This window comes from Corvus brachyrhynchos, unplaced genomic scaffold (genome assembly GCF_000691975.1).
Source record: "Corvus brachyrhynchos isolate BGI_N302 unplaced genomic scaffold, ASM69197v1 scaffold100, whole genome shotgun sequence".
Taxonomy (NCBI): Eukaryota; Metazoa; Chordata; class Aves; order Passeriformes; family Corvidae; genus Corvus; species Corvus brachyrhynchos.
The window spans coordinates 326,968-347,718 of record NW_008236230.1 but is presented as its reverse complement, the minus strand read 5'-3'; the positions used below and the strand labels follow the sequence as shown (position 1 = coordinate 347,718).

At 39.3% G+C, this 20,751-nt stretch overlaps 1 protein-coding gene across 1 annotated transcript; it reads right to left on the bottom strand.

The window, feature by feature from the left end:
• Positions 1-15,000: 15,000 nt before the first annotated feature.
• Positions 15,001-16,890, bottom strand: LOC108449782. The gene is made up of 2 exons (XM_017746906.1): positions 16,286-16,890; positions 15,001-15,700 (listed from the first exon to the last, which is right to left on the bottom strand). The coding sequence occupies exon 2, from the start codon at positions 15,673-15,675 to the stop codon at positions 15,001-15,003; it is 675 nt and encodes a 224-aa protein (XP_017602395.1). The 5' UTR covers positions 15,676-15,700; positions 16,286-16,890.
• Positions 16,891-20,751: the final 3,861 nt, after the last annotated feature.

The following is a 20,751-nucleotide window of genomic DNA, read 5'->3' as shown; positions in this document are numbered from 1 at the left end:
AAAAAAAAAAAAAAAAAAAAAAAAAAAGTGAGCCTGCTGTAATAGCTTCGTCAGTGCAAATTTGGCAAACAGAACCATGGAGGTTGACTGCAGTTTTTCCACTGTAAGCCTGACCTCTAACTCATTAACCTCCCACTAAAACAGTATTCACCTCATATTCAGTTATTCAAAGAACTCAAAGGAAAAGAAAACTGGAATGAAGTTTTATTCCACTTCCCTGGAAAAAGGGCAAGCCATGCCATATGTGTAAAATTTCATAAACACTAGAAAAAGATTAACAAAGAAACTATGAATGAATTATTGAATGTATTCATATAGCACCTGGATTTTATAATTTTTTAGTCCACATTAATACCATTGGATGGTAACTCTATTTTCATATTTCATTGTTCTCACATAAATTTAAACCAATCCTCCTGAACACCAAAATTGCAAAGGTTCAAGACCAATGATAAGACATGTTCATTATTTCCCTGGGTACTCACCACCTGTCCCATTGCTAACCCTGCACTCCCCAATATTTCAAGGTATTTCTGCAAACCCCACAATTACACCAAAATCACTTTTAAAGCATTTCCTAGAACCTGAGTTGATGAACAGCTGTTAGTTTAGGAAGTCTTAATGGGAGCTACTTCACCAAATACTAACATTGCTTTCTATTTCATGGGATTGTGCAGAATTCAAGACAACCTAAGACTTATCCCATGGTGGTTGTTTTTGCATGGGTTTATCAGTCTGTCTAATTAAAGACAGTTCTATAAATAAAACATCAGGCCTTTTTTATTCTTCCTGTTATTACCCTCATTAAGATAGGATAAGAGCACAGAAAGGTCATAGTATGTGAAAAATTGTGAAGCATTAAATTAGATCCCTTACACAGGAATAAAACCAGTACTTCCCAAGTTCCTTCATGAAACTCAGATGGGTGGCTCACTGGGAAATATCCAAGCAACTAGATGAAAAACTTCATTCCAACTTCCCAAACATGTATTTGTCATTTGTTGAAGAATTTTAGGATGATTTCTTTCCTCTAGTCTTTGTATAAATCTTCTAACTAAAGCACTGAAACTTCTAAATAAGGGAGCATAGGTCCCTGCAACCTTGGAAACAAAAGATTATTTTTACTTTCCTTGATACAATGCAGTTTTTCTTCTCTTAAATTTGTCTATCTCATCCTTTTACTTTAAGGTCACTGAGTTTTCAGGTTGCTCTTTGACAGTAGCAAAAGGCACCTGTAAGTTGCCAATGCACACAGACTGACCAACCTCTTGCCTTTCCCCTGGTCTGAAAATAGTCTATGTAATACATCACCACCAAACTCAAAGATTTCTAACCTCTGCTTTGCTGGTTTTTGTTTAATTTCAGACAAGAGAAGACCCTGCTTGCCTTAAAGCCTGACTGGTTTCTTCCAGCCTTAGTAGCTGATGTAAAGAAAGAAAATGCTTCTTCTTACAGTTCTGGACAGTACTCTGCAAGTCGTCTTGGAGATTGGAAAGACTGTGAAGCCTTCTGGGAAGAATCTTTCCTCAGCTTTTATTTGCTCACTCCAAACAGATGTAATTAATTCTGCACAAACACAGATATGCACAACTCTTACAAGTGACTAGTTTTCAGAATCAATAGCAAAAATACAACCTATTGTGATTTGTGTTTTTAAAGCTGCATAGCAAAGGCTGATCAGCAGGGCATTCACAGTCTAGAGGCAAACCCCTTACACAGGCAAATTATGGACTGGATGGACAGAAACAGGTTGCTACCTCTTCGTTTCTGCAGGATTTTCTCTACTGCCAGGTCCAGTTCCATAAAATACAACATTCAAATGGAGGGGGGACTAATCCTATTCCAAGTTACATGTGCCTAATTTCAAAGCTTTATGCCTGAGTGCTATCCACATTCAGATGGACACTGCGTGTTGCTCACTCTTCATATTCATACACTTTTATTGCTTTGATTCAGTTTACAAAACAGTTTATAAAAAGTTAGCTTGAGATGCTGTATTCCTGTTTCCTCCAGTAAGGTGTAGTCAGTCAGTAAATATAAGCAGTATAGTTTCTTTTTATCTTTCCTCTTCTAAGAAACACTGGTTTATAATGGGTTAAAAATCTGCTGCTAAGCACTGGCCATTTTAAGGTGTATTCTTCTCCCCTGCTGATTTGCCCTCTGACCTTCTGGGGGCCAGAGTGGCTGCAGACTTCATTTTTACTCTATTTCCTGGTCTCTCTCCTGGCTGTGCTCTCAATGCTTCCACAGCAGATTAATGACAGCTAATAATATCTGATATATCTGGACATTGCCACATAATGAGTTGCAGTCCCACTGGGTGCCCGAAGTGTCACTACTAACAAATTCACCAGAGCAGCACATAATTAGCATGTAAAGGGAGTGATCATGCAGTAAATCTGGAGGGGAAGATGGATAGCCCATGAGGAAAAACTATAAGGGAAAACTACTATTCTTAACACTCATTGGTAAATGTATGTTTCTTGCCATGAATATTTTCTTGATAACAAACTGTGGACAGGTTACCTTTACAGTAACATTATTCCTTCCACGGCTGATAGGCAGAATTTCATTATGCCACTGCTAATGTTACAATATTTCTGCAAAATGTCACCATATGTAAATTAGAAGAGGTTAGGGTTTCCGTCTTAGTTTTCTTTCAAGATGCACTGTCCCTTTCTGCTATGGCCTAATTCCCCTTTCTACTAGTTTACAGACATGTTAACATTGATCCAACCTTGCAAAATAAAATTGGCACTGGACTATCTTCCTTCTCCAATAGCTAAATAAGAAGGATGAAACTCCACACATGATGGAACAAAGATAGGAGAATAGAAATGAGCTTACTTGATGAGGTTTTATTCAAAGTATAACCTCTCCTGATACATCAGAATATACCCAATAAAATAAAATGGATCCATGGACAATGTGAGTTACCTGACCTCATCCAATCACAGGTCTCTATCTTGTGACCATCTGGCTGACCATCACACCCCAAGTGCTGCCTGTAGTTTGGGTGTGGGCAAAGAGGCTTTCCCAAGAGGAGGAGGTCGATAAGGAGCAGATGAATTGTCCTGATGGGCTGCATTCAGCCTGAAGAGACCTAAATGGGACAGCTCTGCTCTAGTTTCAGCCATTTGTCCTCATTAGAAACCATTGCTCAGCAGTGTTAAAGAGTTCATTTCAGTTTGAAGTTGTGTCATTTACAGGCCTTTTGCTTCTTTGACATCTGTGTGGGAACACTTGCATTTAAATCTCCAGCTCTGAGGTTTATTTGAATAATTGACCAAAATGTGATTAATTCCAAGGGCAAGGGTTCAGGTTTTTTAATTATTATTTTGCTGAACAGAGAGGCCTTTGGCCCTGACGGCTTCAGACTTTAAACTGTTCTTGTTCACGAGGCCCTTATGTCATTTGAGGGAAAAAAAAGTTAACAAGGAAGCCTCACTTAAAAAAGCAAACTGAAATCCCAAAACACAAACAAAAGATGCTTCCTATAACAGAGATATTTTACCATGACAAACAATTACTCAAAGATGTGAAAAATGCATGTTAGTTTAGTTATATAAATTTATATAAAATTGACTAGATTTATATAGCTATATAAATTTATAAAACCATTATAAACAAATATATCATTTATAATTTTAATAAATTATAATCTATAGTAAGTTATAATAAGTTATCTAAAGATTGCAGTTATATAAATTTATATAAATAAATAAAATCATAGTTAGTTTAGCTTAGTTTAATCTCTACAGCCTGCTTCTGCAGAGAGAGTGCTTGGCTAGGAGAGCTCTGTGATCCTCAGGCTGAGCAAGCACCAGCTGACAGAACCAATTTTATATCCAAGGCAGAAATTACACAGAGCCCAGGTACCAGCCACTGTTTGTGATGCTGGTGAGCACTATTGATAAACCTTGACACTTTTAAGAGTGTGAATGGCTACTCAGCAGTGCAGGGATGCACCCTGGAAATAACAGCAGCTGCTCCTGCCCACAACTGCATTCCTGTTTCTGTCTTTAGCCAAGTGCTCATGAGCCGCACAGATCAGCTCATAACCTCCAAAATTTTCTGTGGGTTATATCTTTATGGAGTTTCATGCTGGTTTGTGTTCTGCTGAAGAATCAATTTTTGGAGTCATATAACTTTAGCTTTAAATTCTTTTTTCTAAAAGGTAGGTTTCCAAACTGGGCATATAAACCCTAGGGAATTAAAAACCGTACAGTTAATTAAAAAACAAGCACTTTTTTTTCCTAAAATCCAGCAAGTTTTCCAACTCAGAAAGACTATTTAATTGGATATTGGAAGGACAGAAAAAAGAAAGAAATTAAAATTTTTTAAACCTTTCCTGACAAATAACAACTTTAATTTTGAATCCCTTGTTCTATTTCCTTGTCTCTGCAATCCATATGATAACTCACAACAATTATTCAAGATTCACCTTTTCACATAATTTCTTTGAATACAAAAAGATCCAAATGAATAAAACCAAACCAAAACAAAATAAATAAAACCAAAAATTAAAACAAGGTTTATATTGTTTATCTTGTTTTTAATGAAAGAATGAAACAGCCTATCCAACTCCCACAGGGGTCTTTTTTTATGCAATCTTAATGATAATTAACTGACAGTGATTGATGGCTAGTACTGAAGTAATAGTAGATACAACTGCACAATTCCATCCAATTCACTTTTCTATTTTTTACCAGTCCTTGTTTATTTCTGAATAATATCAAATGAATTATTTGTCCAATTATAATTTCACATTTAAAGTTCATCAGAAATGCATTTGCCCAATTGTTCTGTCACTTTGCTGACGGGGATTTCATATAGTCAGATTTCATTCTGTGTCAGGTTTAAGGAAGGCAACTACTTTTGCCTTGGAAATACATGAAAACATTCACATACATTTCCATATATTTTGTAGGCAGAAGTATTTCTGCTGGAAAATGGGCCCTGGCACACTGGGGCCGTACAGAATTTTTGAATGTGTCCATGTGGAATTATGTTGAAGGGAATATGAGTCTTTTTTAGCTTCATTTCAAAATGTTGTTGTTAGCATTGTAGTCATCTCTAGGGGTGTTTTTTATATGCCCTGAACTGTTTTTCCACAAAATCACCTTTGCTGAGAAACTCCCAGAGTCTCACATTCAACTTTGGTTTTGTTGAAACTCACAGCCTCTCATATATTGTCAAGAATGACTACGTGAAATTACTACAATTTATTCTTTATTCTTCAAATCTACTGTTTTAAATAACTGTTGCCATTATGCTGGTTGTGTCAGCCTTAAAATTTTGTATACATATCAGCTATTTTAAAAGTTTTTTGCAGAGGTCTCTTGCTTTACCAGGAAAATGGTCCAATTTGAATTGTGTATGTTACATAGAAGACCTCATGTTTTAAGTTTCTTCATCTGACAGGTGAATTCTCTCTAGTATTTTATCACTTCTTGCCTTTAAATGATATTATTTTAAGTGCTTTTTTGAAAGACTCTTTCTTTCTTTTATTGGTTGAAAGAAAAATAAGTTCTTTTTAGACATGCAGCGTTCCCTTAACAGCTTCACTGCCCTTTCAGTGTGTCATTACATATAACAAAATGTACACACAATGCATCCCTTGGGAGTTGAAGCTTATCACGGTGCAGTACTTTCAAAGTGAGTGTTTTATACCATTTGGCACCCTGAGGACATGTGAGGTGACACCACTGATCTCTCAGGAGAGACCTCACTGATTTCTTACTGCTCTTGCTGATGAAGAAATTAGTCAATAACTATATTTTGTAAATTCGAGCAGCCGTTTCTTTCTTTCTCTCTCTCCCATAAGACAGAGGCTGTGGTAAAACTGCATCTGCCTGGGCCTCAAGGCATGTTCAGTTCTTGCCTACCTTTATGCCCTCCTTGATGAGAGTAACAAATCAAGTTCAAGCATCCTGTACTGAGGGATCCTTCACTAGCCAGACACTGCTAAGCCCTGACTAGTAGGTAAGACTTTCATGGAGGTCTATCAACAAGTCTCAATCATCCATACAGGTTATTGCTCAGGGACAAGGGACACCTCTTTCTGCCCAGGGGCTGCCTGCTGTCACTGAAGCATCCTTTTCCAATACAATCAGTGATCATTTGACACACAGGGGACTTCCAGACTTCCAGGATTATGGCCAATAAACCTTCCCCACTAAGAGAAGAACAACCAGTGGCCATGAATCATGCATTTTTCAAGCACTAGAGAAGATGGGCAATACATAAATACCTCCTTATTTTTGAGGGATGTTTTCCTTAAGAATAAGCTGGGAAGTGTTGGTCTGTGCACAAGAAAACATATCCCTGCCTCGTGCAGAAATGACATAGTTCCACTGCTTCAGAGACAACTACGAATGGAAAAAAATTATTGCAAGAAAACTGAAGGTGTTCTGTTGGGTTTTTTTCCATTCAACTGAAGGAACAAAGCAGCAACAACAAATGATTTTGTGTCAAAAGAAGCCTTCCTTCCAAGTGACCTGAAATTAAACATTTCCTTGTCACACATTGTGAGCAAAGTAAGGGACACAAAATCATAGAATGGTTTCAGTTGGAAGGGACCTTAAAGACCATTAAACTTTTTTTACACAATGAGAAGCAGTACAAATAGGAAAGGCTGAGGGGCTCCACTCCACTTCCCCCAATTTAAAACATTAGAGCAATTCTGAAATCTCTGAGCAAATGGGTGACTGTGGTGATCTGTTTACCCACTGCTTCTCTTATCCCACACTGTTCCCCCCGCTTTCCCTTGCCCCTAGCCCTGGCCATTCCCTCCGGTTCTCCCTATTGGTTCCTGTACCCCAACTCCGCCCATGTACCGCCCCTGCGATCTGACAAAACCCCCTGCGCCCGGATCACGAGGTCTCACTGCCTCTGGAAGTCGCCGGGATGCGGATCACGAGGTCTCACTGCCTCTGGAAGTCGCTGGGACAAGATGTAACCATTAAGGGTCCTCTGAAACCCTCATGGAGACACCCTTCTCGCCTCCTTTGCCATCACTGAGTTGTAGAGCTGACAGCTAGCCAGAGCAAGAGAGCGGGGCCGTCCGAAATGGACTATGGGAGGGCGAAATGGTCGCACTGCCCTAAGCAGCTCTGCTGAGCTCTCAGGGAAAGCTGCAGCTTGCTAAACCAAACCTAGCACTGCAACACGTGACTTAAGTTCAAAACCCATCAGGTAAAGATAGAAAAGGAACTAAGCACTTCCAAGTCCTAGCCTCTGTGATGCTGGAAGGGTTGAGAGGCCAGGCCAGCTACATACTCTGGACTCTGCACATAAGCAGTTTCTTCATCAGAGAAAATTACTCATGAATATGACACAAATCAGTACTTTCCAACAGGCTTTCTTCTAATTTTATGTACACCCACCTATCATATCTGTGTAAGTAACATCAGAAACATATAGTAATGGAGACACTCATCTGATTATAAATAATTTGTTATCTGACACAATCTCAAGTTTCTTCACAACAAGCAAGAATTATAAAATGCATCCAAGACTTATGGAAAGAATGATATATTTATATTCCATGGTACTTCATATATGACAACACCTGAGATTATTTTTAGATCTAATGCCACAGGGTAAAAGACAACCTTAATTTTGTGCTGGTAGGCCATTATAAAACAAAATAGCAGTTAGACTGACCTTCCAGATCCTATGTTGTACTATCTCTTGATCTCCCAAAAGCATGAGTATAGATTTATAAACTTCTGTCAGGACCACCTTCATGTTTTGATACTTTCGGCTTCAAGTAAAGCCAGTTATCAAAGTACTTCTTGGTAAGATATGGAGTTTACAAAAGGCTTCATGGGTTTCAGGACAGAATCTAATTTACCTATACAAGCAGTTGTTCTGCTGCAGAACCTAGAGAGACCATCTTATACTGCAGAGTCATGACTGTTCTCTTCACTGCCTAAATCAGACTTTAGCTTTTCTGTTCAAGTCTTAGGTCCACAGAACAAAGAACGAAGAAAGACAAGGGACTTAATCTCACTGTGTCTTGTCTGTGCGTAATTTAGAGGAAAATGTTTGAAAGTAGAAAGCAGATACCAAACCACACTGGAAACAGTAGCATTGATGTGCACTAAAGAGCAATGTGAAAGGAGAGCAAGAAGTTAGATATTCCAGTGCCTAGTTTTGGACTTTCATTTCAGAAGATTTGGACCAGGCCAGTTCTCCTAGTTCCTGTTGCATGTTCCTGCCATGCAAGCAGTGGAAAATGAACATATCAGCTATGGACAACCTGAAAGAGACCAAGAACTCTGTTGTGACCCTAGTTCAATTTGCAGAGCTGAGATTTTACGGATAAAAAGAGGACAGTCCTCCAACTCACGTACCAGAAAAATGAACAACACCCAAAGCCTATGTCATTTTTCCTGGGAAGTTTCTTTTCAAAACAGAAGTATTAGCTAAAGGCATTTCCTTCTCTTTGAATTTTTGATAGGTCTGGAAGAGAACTCTCCTATTTGAAGAAGAATGCTCACAGGATCACAAAAATGTCTCCTCCAATAATGGGAACAGAGTTTATTTCTACCTCCCTTTGTCCCATGCAGTTTCAGGCCAGGTTTTCTAACAGTTTGAAGGTTGTTATAAGGCAAGCAACCAGCCTCTTTCCAGAGTGGACAAATTAACTGATTAAAACCCCTGCTGCTGTCATGACTCTGTATACACAATTCTATTCTTACTGGACACTTTGCTTGCCAAAATAATATCTAGGTAGGTACAGAAGTTCCAGGTTGTATTTTGTTATACCCATCTGTACAGGCACCTATGAATTTTGAGCCACCATTGCTTTACCATCACGTTATATGGGGGAATTGGAAGAATGGAAAACAGCCTCTACTAAACTTGGTGATTCATTTAAACAAGCTTTGTTTCAGTAAAGCAAAATTTGTACCAGTCTACATCCCAATTACCTCAGACAAATCTGCCATGATTTGTAATTACATTATTATTTTAAATTAATCCATCCATGAATTACAGTTGTCTTTTGTTTATTCACTTGTTTAGGCCAGTCTAAAAAAATGAGCAAAGCTTTCAACCATTCATAATAAAGGCAAAATGACCAAAAAGACCTACTTTTTTTTTTAGTTTGCATTAATGAGTTCATCCCAAAATATATATGCAATAATAGAGGAAATTAAGTTATAAATGTAGGGATGTGCTCCAAGACACCATGAAAATCTGCATGCAAATGCATAATAATCACAAATCTACATTATTACAATATTAAAAAATACCTACAATTAAATTATCATGTGGAAATAATCATAATATTATTGGAAACTCAATTATTGTGGCAACCCTTGTCGGGGAATTAGCAGGCTATGGCAAAGGCAAGTCAGACCTGAATTCATCAAATATATATTATCACAATATTACATGTTCACTTCGATTCCATGCAAAGACAAACATCCTCACTCACTAGTATCTGCTCAATGCATTTGTATTATTCATGAACAACTCTGTGATCTATTATACATACAAAACTGATTGTACGCTGCTTGCCTGAGGCTACAATGCAGAGACACAGAATTAATTTTATTATATACACATGCATGATAATTGTGTAGAATTCGGTCAAATATCAAACTCTGCTCCTGTGCTCCATTATTTTACTTTCCAAAAAGAGGTCTAAGGTCAGCAGCAATTTCTCTTTGGTGACAGTGAAACTCTTTGTCATTTAGAGTAGAAAGTTCCTGGGTACTAACGAGCCTGGTGCTGTGATGAATGGTCACACATTCCCTTTCCTTTCCAACCCCCACTCATCAAAGGGAGAATGGAACTTTTATTGAGATTCTCAAGAATTCCTTGCCTCTCATGCACACAGAAGTCACTTTGGGCTGTGGATTTGGAGACTTCATTTGTCAGAGATGGAGGAAACTTTTTCATTTGTTTTGTAGACTTGGCTAAAATTGTGTGAGAAGATGATAAATACAATTAGGGAAACTTACTTGCAGCTGTGAGAACCTTTGTTATTTCAAAACATTTTAGTAAAACCTCTAAAAATGTTTTCACAGAACCCTCTCCTCTTCTTCAAGTTTTCACTAAATTATAAAAAAACAAACAACTAACTCCCCTTTCTTTAATAGCACAAGAGATTTATGGGAAGGCCTTCTCAAAATGTAGAAAAGCCAGAAAGACAAAGATTAGTGCCATACAAGACATTTGTAATTGTTTGAAGACACTAGGAGAGAAAAATGCATCAAAATTGAGAAGGAACATGTACAAGGCATACTTCAAAGTCCTGACATGGATTCAAATGACATTGGAGGTCAGCGGGACACTCACCTTCAATACATTACAATTTAGGTAGAAGCCAGAGTTAGGGGAGTAAGTTGTGTGTATAAATTTTGGCAAAAATAACTACCATCATTCAACTTCAGTGATGGGTATCAGCTCCGACAGTGCACAAACAACTCTTAGTATGCATCTAGCCTAATGATCCAAAAGAGTTTTTTCAGGAATGAGAAGAAGTAAAAAGTTATCCTTAACTGAGAAAAGAAACTGTTCAGTGTGACATTCTCCATGCCGCATTAAAATCAAACCCTGAAACATCTTGTCCTTGTAGTTCCACTCCTATTCTCCATCCACCATCCAGGCACTTAGCTATCACACTTTGAATCTCTGAGCTTTAAAAATGAAGAACACTTACTCCTTGCCCAGTGCATTTGGAGTATGGTCCCACGCGAGCATATCCCAAATCCATCTTTGCATTACTGCCCTGCTTTCAACAGTCATAAGCAAAAGGGGCTCTCCAAAGCATTTATATTCTAGATTCATAACATTTATAGAAATAAACTGTGACAAGGACTCTAAAGAGTTTCTCCAAGTCTACTCATCATCCAGGGATGATCTAAACAACCTCATCTTTAAATCTATGTTTTGTATGCTTATGTCATCACCAGAGTCCATAATTTTCACAGTTCCAAGGACAAGGCAGAGTGATCTGCATTTAGTAGTACATGACTTGTAAGTTTACCACAACATCATTAATTTACTTCAAACCCATCAAATCTTCACTGTCCTAATTAAAAAATATGACAGATGCATAAGAAAATCTCAGGAAGGGGGAACTGAACAAATCTATTGCATAGCTACATCACAAAAGGTAGTAAGTGAACGTGTTAAGGGGACTGTTTATCTTGGCTGACTCATGGCCATCAACAACCGAAACAGCAAAAACATGGTTCTGACCAGTCTCCAGGGCAGCAGTTTAGCTAACTGAAATGCTGGAGATGCAGAAGAAAAGCACTTGTGTTGAAGAACATCTCAGTAATGCATTTTGTCCCTTAGGTATACATAACTCCATTCTGTTCTTGAATATTTCTGATTTCAAGTTGGCACAAGCTACAACTTTTTTAGTGTTAGCAACTATTCCAAGAGGGCTGACACCTTTTAAATATTCCACTCTTTCACAGTAAACCCATGATTATTTTCTGCCATGTCAGAAATAGGTGAGCAGCAGGACCTTACGGTTCAGGCAGCATCATTTACCTTCAACCTTTGCTGTAAAAGTACACAAGTTGTAAGGTTGCAGGGAAGATTTCTCCCGGAGATTGTTCGTTTGGCAGGCTCTGGAAGTCAGTAAGGTAATGGAGAGAAAGGCCCTACTGAAAATGCTTGTTTTGGCATCATTACCCCAGTTCCTGTGAGGGCCATGAGTTGAATTCAGATAAAAATACAAATTCTAAGAAATTTCATTGGACCTCACCCAAACTACCAAACCCCTTAAGAACATGAGGAAATCAAATAATATGAGATGAACCACTTTTGTTCAACCTGAGACTGTTGCTCAGTCTGATATGCCTGAAAAAACCTCCATGAGTTACCCATGGTGTTCTGAAACTTTCTCACTGGCCTTCCACTCCCAAAATACAGTAAAACATACAAGGAAAAAAAACCATAGCACATTTTCCAAGCTTCTAAAATAAACTCATTTTAAAAATCATATTACTTTTAACTGTTTTTTCCAACTCCACTTATTAGTAACCACACTAGAAGCACCAGCTAAAAAGTAAATTCTTGCAAAGACTGATGTTATTTCCTCAGTTAATATTTATTTTGCATGTATCCATAGAAGTACTACATGGAAAGAGGGTGCACACACACAATAGCTCTTGGCTTCATTTTCCTACCAGCTATCAGACAGCGTTGCTCATGCACAAATCTTTCTGTATTTAATATTCATAATGCAGAACATCTACTGATCCCAGTTAGGATCAAGAAATTTTATGAGGTGTTGTACAAAACAAAGACTATCACTGTTCTGCCACAAAGAATTTACAGTTGGACAGATTGACAGACTAACTATTTCTGCACTGGCTGTTATAAGTATTTCTTGATCTTATTCTAGTCACTCCTTAATGCAAATATAACACTATAGGTAACTCTATGCAGTAATGTAGGGCACTCTTGCAGCAAATATAGGACAATGCTGTACTTCAGCAGCTACTAAGGCAAAACAGTTACTCTGTTTTAACAGGGTTTTTTGTAGTTTGGGGGCGGTGTTATATTTTCATTGATCTATTTTTATTCAGTGGAAAGTTACATGATAGTATTAGTCAACCTGAATACACTTTAAAAAATAATTCTTTTTCAGTTCAAAAGAAAAGTTGGCTAACATTAACAACAATATTCATTTTGACTGTCTTCCTAATGGAAACAATTTGACATTTGGTTTCAAAATTCAGCAATTTTTTGAGATGTGACCCTTCCCCATTATATCTTTCCCCAAAGGAGGTGACACCACAGTGGTTTGCTTGTACTTGGTTCACAAAACAATTACTCTTAACTAGTCACAAAAAGGCTTTTCTAGTTCAAGAGGTATGGGGGTGAAAAAAATTTTAAAATCTTTACATAGCCCTATTGGCCATGATCAACTCCTTGATTCCTTCTTGAGAGGCACGTGAAGAAAGAACAGGTTACCTCTGAGGTGAGTTTAGTATTTAAGCATTCTTTGGGAATCCTGCACTGCTGAGAGAGAACAGCTTTCCCAAGGCTGAGCAGAGAGCTAGATGGGATCAGAGCTCAGGAGTAATGCTTCCCAGTCACATGCGACCACCAGCTCTCTTCTGTAGCCCACTAAAGGCCTCTGGCAACCTGAATTCCCCAAATGAGGCAGTAGAGGATGCTCCTTCAAATATCTCCTTGATGCCAAGGATGTTTCTATGGTAATTCTGCATTCAAAGTTACTGGTTCGTGCTGCATGAGAGGATGCACAAGGGCCCAAGGAAATGAATGAACCTATCTAAGGTTGTGCATACCCAGGGGGCTTCCATAATTTTGGGTGCACAGAAATACAAAGATGGAATAATGACAATGTTGTGCTGCACTTCATTTGTTGAATTACTTCAATACCTTGTTCGCAGATGTGTGCATGTGAATCTAATCAACCAAACTCCTCGTAGACAGCAGAGATTATTTTGAGAGATTATTCCTGCTTCTGCTACAGAAAAAGAAGCACCAGCCTTTCACAACCTCTTGAATACAGGGAGGTGCGTGTGCACGCATACACGAATACACATATACCCCTCTCTCTATATGCACTAAAAGAAAGGTGAGAATAACAATTTTCCTATATATAACACATTCTCATAAAGATAGGATGATTAAAAGCAGACCTGCCTTTTCATGCAGAAAAAAACCCACACCAAAACCTGTTTGATTGTTTATCTAGTTAATCAATTATATAAAAGAAAACAAAACAAAAACAACGGGGAAAGGAAAGCTGGCATGATCAGAAATATATTTGAAAAAAAATGTGATTTCTCCATATCCCTTGAAATCCTAGAAAAGGAAACATTTTTGTACCTTTTCTTCTTGAAACATATTTTGCTACCGATTCTAAAACAGCACATTCAACTATTCAATTTGCTGTTCAATAATAGTGGCTCACATTGCCTTTTAAATGCATACAAAAAAGTTGCATCTTTTTGTTTTCATTTTCCCTGCGTGTTTGTTACATACTGACATCAAATTCCCTGCAGGCATCCTAACCTTGCAATTGGAGAAACAGCGCTCCAGGGTTTTCCACATGTCTAATACACCTGGATAAAAAGTGCTAATTGTCACCAACTTCCATTAAATGACAGCAGTAAGGCACAAAATATGCTTGATTTGCAGATGCTCGTGCCACTGGGAATTAGCAGCAGATTAATAATTGTGCAGACCTTGAACATTCCCCTGGCACTGCCAGCCTGGGTTTCCAGTGCAAGTGTCAGACTACGAGGCCTTTGTTTTTAGCTTACTTTCCTGAGGAAATCAGGCTTAGGCATTTTCACTCCTTTACTCTGTGTGTTTGGCTGGCCTACCTTCCCACAATAATTTCTGGTTAATCTGAATAAATTTTAAAGGAAAGTAGAGGTTGCAAACATACAGTGTCCTTAGCAGTTTTGTGAAAAACAGCCAGCTAGGTAGATATAATCAAGCCTGAGATAAGTGTTTCAAATATCCTGGCTTTTTAGATTCAGGTATTCTTGCAGACAAATAAACCCTAATTCTGTTCAAATTTTGTTGGTGCTGAAATTAGAAGGGACATGTGCCATATCACATATTCAACAGGCAGCAACCTTGCATCCAGGCACCTTTACAGATCAGGTGACAGACTAGGTTCCCAGTTTGAGGTGATTTTTTTCTTTTTACAAACCTATATGGCAAAAAAATCCTTTTCGCCTTGAGGCTTTGAGTGGGCATCAGGAGTCAGCTTCTTGCACAGGTTCACCCTTGCTCTTTTATCCTCCAGACAAATTCAGGGGCCAACACTTTACCTTCTCTCCTCTTTTCTTGCTCTGCTGCTGCTGCTGCTGTTTCCTCTCCACTCTTGGCGCACATGAGGACGCCACCCCTATGGCACGCAAGCTTACTGGCAGCTCTGGTGGCATTGCAAAGCTCATTTCTGCAAGCAGCAACATGATTATGGTGAAGGTGAGGGTGAGATTGAGCAAATGTGTTTCAACACTTCTTTCTTTGTATTTATCACAAACTCCTGATGGAGCGCAACAGCAGGAGCCGTCGGTACATAGCTAGCTGGAGACGGTACTTTTCCTTTTCCTCCTTTTTCTTATTTTCTAAGACCTCCGCTACTTTTGTGGTCTTCATCCAAATCACACAGCCCAAACTGCAAGAGGCCATACTGCTCTTGGTGCCGCTCCGTGCCTGCTGTGTGTGGCAGTCTCCGGGGTCAGTCCCAGCCTTCAGGGCCTCACTGGCCTCAGCGGGCACCCTTAGGGCCTGCAGCACCTCTGAACTCCATTCACCATCACAGCAGGGGCTTTTGGAGTGCAGGGAGGCAATGTTCACAGGCAGCAGGTTATCAGCTGCCTCAGGACATGAGGAGGCATCTAAAGATGCATCCACAGCTGCCAGAGGATGCTCAGCCAGCCCAGCAGCTGTCCTCTGTGCCTGGCCACCACTAACTGTCTCTGGGCCAGTCAGGGCTTTTACCTGGGCCACTGCCCTGCTGGAGAGGACAGACAGTCTTTCTGGCACCGCTGAGCTTCCCTCGTCTTCATTAAGGCCATCTAGCAAAAGGCTGGCAGAGCAATCAGGGGATGCTGTTAAAGCACCATGAGTCGGAAATCTGTCTTCATCATCACTGCTGTTTTGGATCTCCTCTTCATCTCTTGATATTCCAGTTGCTGTCTCAGCCATTTAATGCATGAGCTACAGAAACTTTCTGTGGACAAAGTGGAAGTAAAAGGATTTCATTTCCACATACACACAGAGAGAAGCCCAGTGCAGAGTGACATTTGAAGAAAGAACCTCTTTTTATATTTAAGCAATGGACCTATTACTTTTCTAATAAAGCACAACCCTTGGGTCACTTCAGGCCATTTCTTGTGATTTGCATTAGATGTTCTTCAAGACACAACATTAATCCAATAATAATTAAAATGATATACTGTACTATTAACATTCTCAAATCTTTAAAGGCAAGTAATCTATCCCTGCAGCACTGGCTGTGCTGACTAATTAAACAGAATACAGTTGTAAATGGGCATTGTAAGCACTTCTCCCATTTAAGAGCACAGGTCTAACAAGTGTAGTTTGTAGAGATGGACGAGTTATCAGGATTGATCAGCTTTAAAGGGAGGTGGAGGTACCACAAACAGTAGGTTGCATTTAAATGCCTTCTCCAAGATTAATTTGTCTGCTACCAGTTTGTTTACAAGGTTGCCTTTCCCCCTCCTATTAATTCTAACAGTAAAGCTATATTAGCACCACACTAGCCAAAGAGAGGAAAAAGAAATCAAACACTTACCGAGGTTACTGGGGGGAAGGAAAAGAGTTACAGTGCATTGTGTCTGTGTATCATGTTTTCTTGAATGTGAGTCAGCACAATCTGGAACAGAAACATCACAGTGCTGGAGCAGGAGCAGCAACAGCATTACGCTGTTCCACCCAGCAACAACACAGTCAGTCCCAATCACAGAGGAGTGCAGGGCTGCTTTCTTACTCCTCAGTGGGCATTCCTCCCTGGCATGCGGCTTTTATGTCATCTTTGAGCATCAAAATGAATACCAGGATTGGATGGCACTTTTTTCCCACCTCAAAACCAAACACACCTCATTCACCCATTCTGCAGGGGGCAATACCTATGGCCCTTCCCATCCCTGACAGTCAGCAAGGAGGTAGTACAGCACCAAAAGAGGGTGAGGCATTCCAGACTCTGGTGTGCATGTTTTCCTTCAGAAAAAGCAAGCTTAGATAAACTTCAGCTGCATGAACAAGCTAAACCTAAAAATGAAGCAAGCATTCAGCACCAACCAAATGCTAAACATGAAGACAGGCAGAAGCTGTAGATCGAAGTGGTTAATGTACACCCATGTTTAATGAGGCTGGCCTAATCTTTAAAGAGCAGCACTACATCCAGCTAAACCATCCCACAAAACAATAAACTTTATCTGCACTTCTGATGTTCAGAAAAGCTACCTTCAGCATCATCTCTTGCTGTAATGCCAGGAACAAAATTCACAAATGATCTACCTGCATCTACTTCAATCAATTTACCACAGGGCTTCAGTTGCCCCAAGACTTTCTCTACTCCATTCTGCTAATACAAATAGAAGAAAGAAGCAATCCAAAACACTATCTAAAATCTTTCTGCAGCTGGAAAAAAATGAAAGTAGATCCTATCTCCACTTCTACGTGTGCTGCAACACAGATAATATTTTTTTATTTTTCATCTGCACTGACTAGCCTTCTTTCTGATTAATCTGCTAGGATATGCTTACAAACTTCAACACACAAAGCCTGGTTAACATCAATTCGGATTTGTACCCCAAGGTATAACTTGAATGCATTTTTTGGTGCAAGAGATAATTTGCACTGAATTTGTAAAATAAACTAAACCTGCTGTGTTTATGTGCCAAATCATGCTGTAGATTATATAAATAATACTCGGAAGAGATTAATATCCAGTGAGTTAATATACAGTGCAAGTTTATATCTTGGTAATTCCCATTTATCTGAATCACAAGCTATGGTAATTGAAGAATATGGAATTCAGATAATGGGGAATTTACTGTATTAACATGTTGAAAAGGTTCATTGCAATACAGCATTATGGAGAGAGTCCCTTGGTTTCAGCTTCTCTTGTCTCCAAAGCACTGCAGGCATATCTCCCACTCCAAAGAGGACAGGGGATGGGTGCTAGGTAGTGTACCTGATCTCCAGCTATGTCAGTACTTTTCTATCAGCTATAGTATTCTGTTCCTCACTTCTACATTTGTAGCAATTTGCTGCAACATAAGTATTTTCTAATAGTCTAACAAGGCATGAAAAAACAGAGTTTTAGTTTCTGGGGTGTTTCTTGTAGTTTTGTTTGTTTGTTTTTAGGTCCTGGGTTTTGTTTTTTTGTTACTTCTCTGCTGCTCTAACTTTTTCAGCAAAATTTTACAGTCAGTATTCCTTAAAGAGATGGGCAGGGAGACAAAAAAGTAATTTTGCACACCAAATTACTGTCACCAAAAATAATAATAAATGTTTTGTAGGTGTGGATCTGAATGGAATAGATAGCATCTGATGCAATCAACTAAACAGTAGGACTCCAATCGAAACTCATTTATATAGATGGCTTTTCATAGAATATTAGGACTTTATCTGTAATATATGAAGCTTAATAGCAAAAAAAAAAATATTCAATCCATTGGACTTAAAGAACCAGCAAAATAGAAATGGGCATTTATGCAAAATTATGCAAAAAATACATAATTACTATTGCTAAAATACAAGTATCATTTATGGCTAGGGCTGCATGCATCTTTCTATTATAGCACTTCCCTCCATTGTTCATGACTTCATAAAATCTCAGCTAAAGGATCAGATGCAAAGGTTCTAGATTCAGTTTCTGCCTGAATACATACTAAACACTTCAGCCACAAAATAGAGATGCTCCAGTACAAAAGTGGGAGCAAAACCAGTCTTACACTGGGAAGACTTAAGGAAACCTTTCAGGAGAAAGCTCTTTTGTGTAACTGACAGAATGGTGAACAGGGAACAAGAGCACACCTCATTTCAATGGAAACGTGTAAATTCTTGTTCTGATATCACACAACAATCCTATTCACCTATGACTGTTACCTTGAAGAAGTGGCTCCTACAGTTTATCTCCCTTTTATTTGCAATTTGACAGACCAATAGAGACCTGAAAAGACCTTATGTTAGTTTCGTCTTCAAAAGGCACATTGTGCTATTTCTCTGGTGAAGAAATAGAAGAGGAGAGTTTGCTGTTCGTCCTAAGAACCTGTCTCAGGCAGATTCTGCTCAATGCCACTTGCTCACCCCTGAATTTGTTTTCCCGTTTGTGGGAACCTTTCCAGGCAGAAGCTGCTTCAGATTTCACAGTGAACATTTAGGTCAGACCAACGCACTGAGAATTTCAGGTAGGTAAAACGAAAGCCAAGATGTCTTCAGTTGAGGTTCATTGCCTTTCATTACCACTCACTCACAGGTTGATGCAACTGCAGCAGTTTCAAGGTACCGATAGACCCTGGGGAGCCACCTTCAAGCTGTCAGTCTTGCACACCCCTGAGAGGTCTATGCCAGCAGAGGCTGTTAATCCATCACACTCTTCCAGGCAGTATTTACAAGAGGTGCTGGGCTACCTGCAGGCTCATAAATGTAAGCACGTGCTGAAAGTCTCTGTGCTTGCAGGCTGATGGAATGAGAGCTGAACCATCACAGTGGGGTTTTGTGTGGTAGCAGAAAAAGCTTGGGCACAGGGGAGTCCCTGCAGATAGCCAAGACAACTATTTCTCCTTTCTCTTCCAAATGTGATGCCATTCTCAAGCATGGGCAGAAACAAGGACAGGAAGGTGCTTGGGCTTGTTACTACATTAAGTGCAAATCTTTTACTGAATTTCAAAGCATAACAGCCAAATGCATTTATAAACAGCATTAACGGTGAGATCAGCATCGGTGAAGATAGGCCATTAAAAGACCATGGCCTGGGATGCTATGTTGTTTTGTATTTCAGTTTGGGGAGTATTTTTAACAAAGTATTAAAAAGTATCCTATTACACAGGAGTGTAATTACATATTTTATATTAATTGCTCCTAAAGATCAAAAGCCATATTTTGTCTGTTAATGTACACACTCACATGGCTTTGTAAGAACTCAATGAGATCCACATATGTGCATCTCAGGCCTAAATTTTTCCCCAAAGATTCTTTAAAATCCTTTTACAGGGCAGTAAGTCGTAGAAGAAAGTCATATGTTCCCTTTCTTCTGCCTTCATACCCAAAACAGGCAGGAGTTACAGGCTGCTCTGCATTGCACCGGATGGTAACAGGATCCCAAGGGGCGAGTGGCCAGCCAGGAATTGCCATCGTTCTGCTCTCATGCTCATCCACACCCAGGAGTTTCTCCAATCCTTCTACAAACAGACAAATAAAAAATGGAGCCCACCGATGACATCAAGAAATGCTCTAGATATTTCAGAGTCAGGGAAAAGCATTGCAGGACATCTCCATGGCTTTCAGACAGAAGGAAATTAGGAACATGTACAGAGATGCAGCACAATTTTGTGTTCTGGAAACATTTAAGAAAAGTAGAGTGAATACATGACTTTACCAGTGAAGAAAGGTTCAATGGCTTTAAACACGAAAATACAGGCATTTGAGCAGACCATCTTTATATTAAGGGTAAAAGACATTGAAACAATCTGCCACAACTGGTAAAAATTAGCTGGCTTCCTGCCAGCCTCAACAGAGCTGCCTGTCAGAGGTGCAAATCTCTAAAGGAGTAGACTCACACTGCTTTCAGACTGAGTTTGAGTTGAGTATGCAAGCTTCGAATTCTTAAGACTGCAGGTGCCAAAGTGACCCAAACATTAGGAAGGGCTTGATGACAACTCTCACTGCAATATTTCGGCAACTCTACCCCTAACTCTGCTTGGGCTTAGCTAGTCCCAGGTACAAAAAATGAAAAATACATTTATATGGCCTTATAAAGATATTTTAGAACTGAAATGTTTTGCTTTTTCCTCAAGGCAGCAGCTGTTCCCCCATCATCTATGCAGAAAGCATTAGTTTACAATTTCAATCACCGCTCACCAAGTGAAAGAATAACAGCATCATTGCCCAAACCAGTCTAAGTGCACATTCCTGCCATCAGTTCCACAGAGCTGTGTTTTTATGCTGAAGCAGCCACAAAGAACTTTCCAAAGTCTTGTTATGAACTCAGGGATCTACTTCACCTTGCACAACAAGGAGCTGAAGGTTGTC

Bases quoted from the DNA above. Each gene is read 5' to 3' on its own strand.
- LOC108449782 (XM_017746906.1), bottom strand. From the start codon at position 15,675: ATGGCTGAGACAGCAACTGGAATATCAAGAGATGAAGAGGAGATCCAA.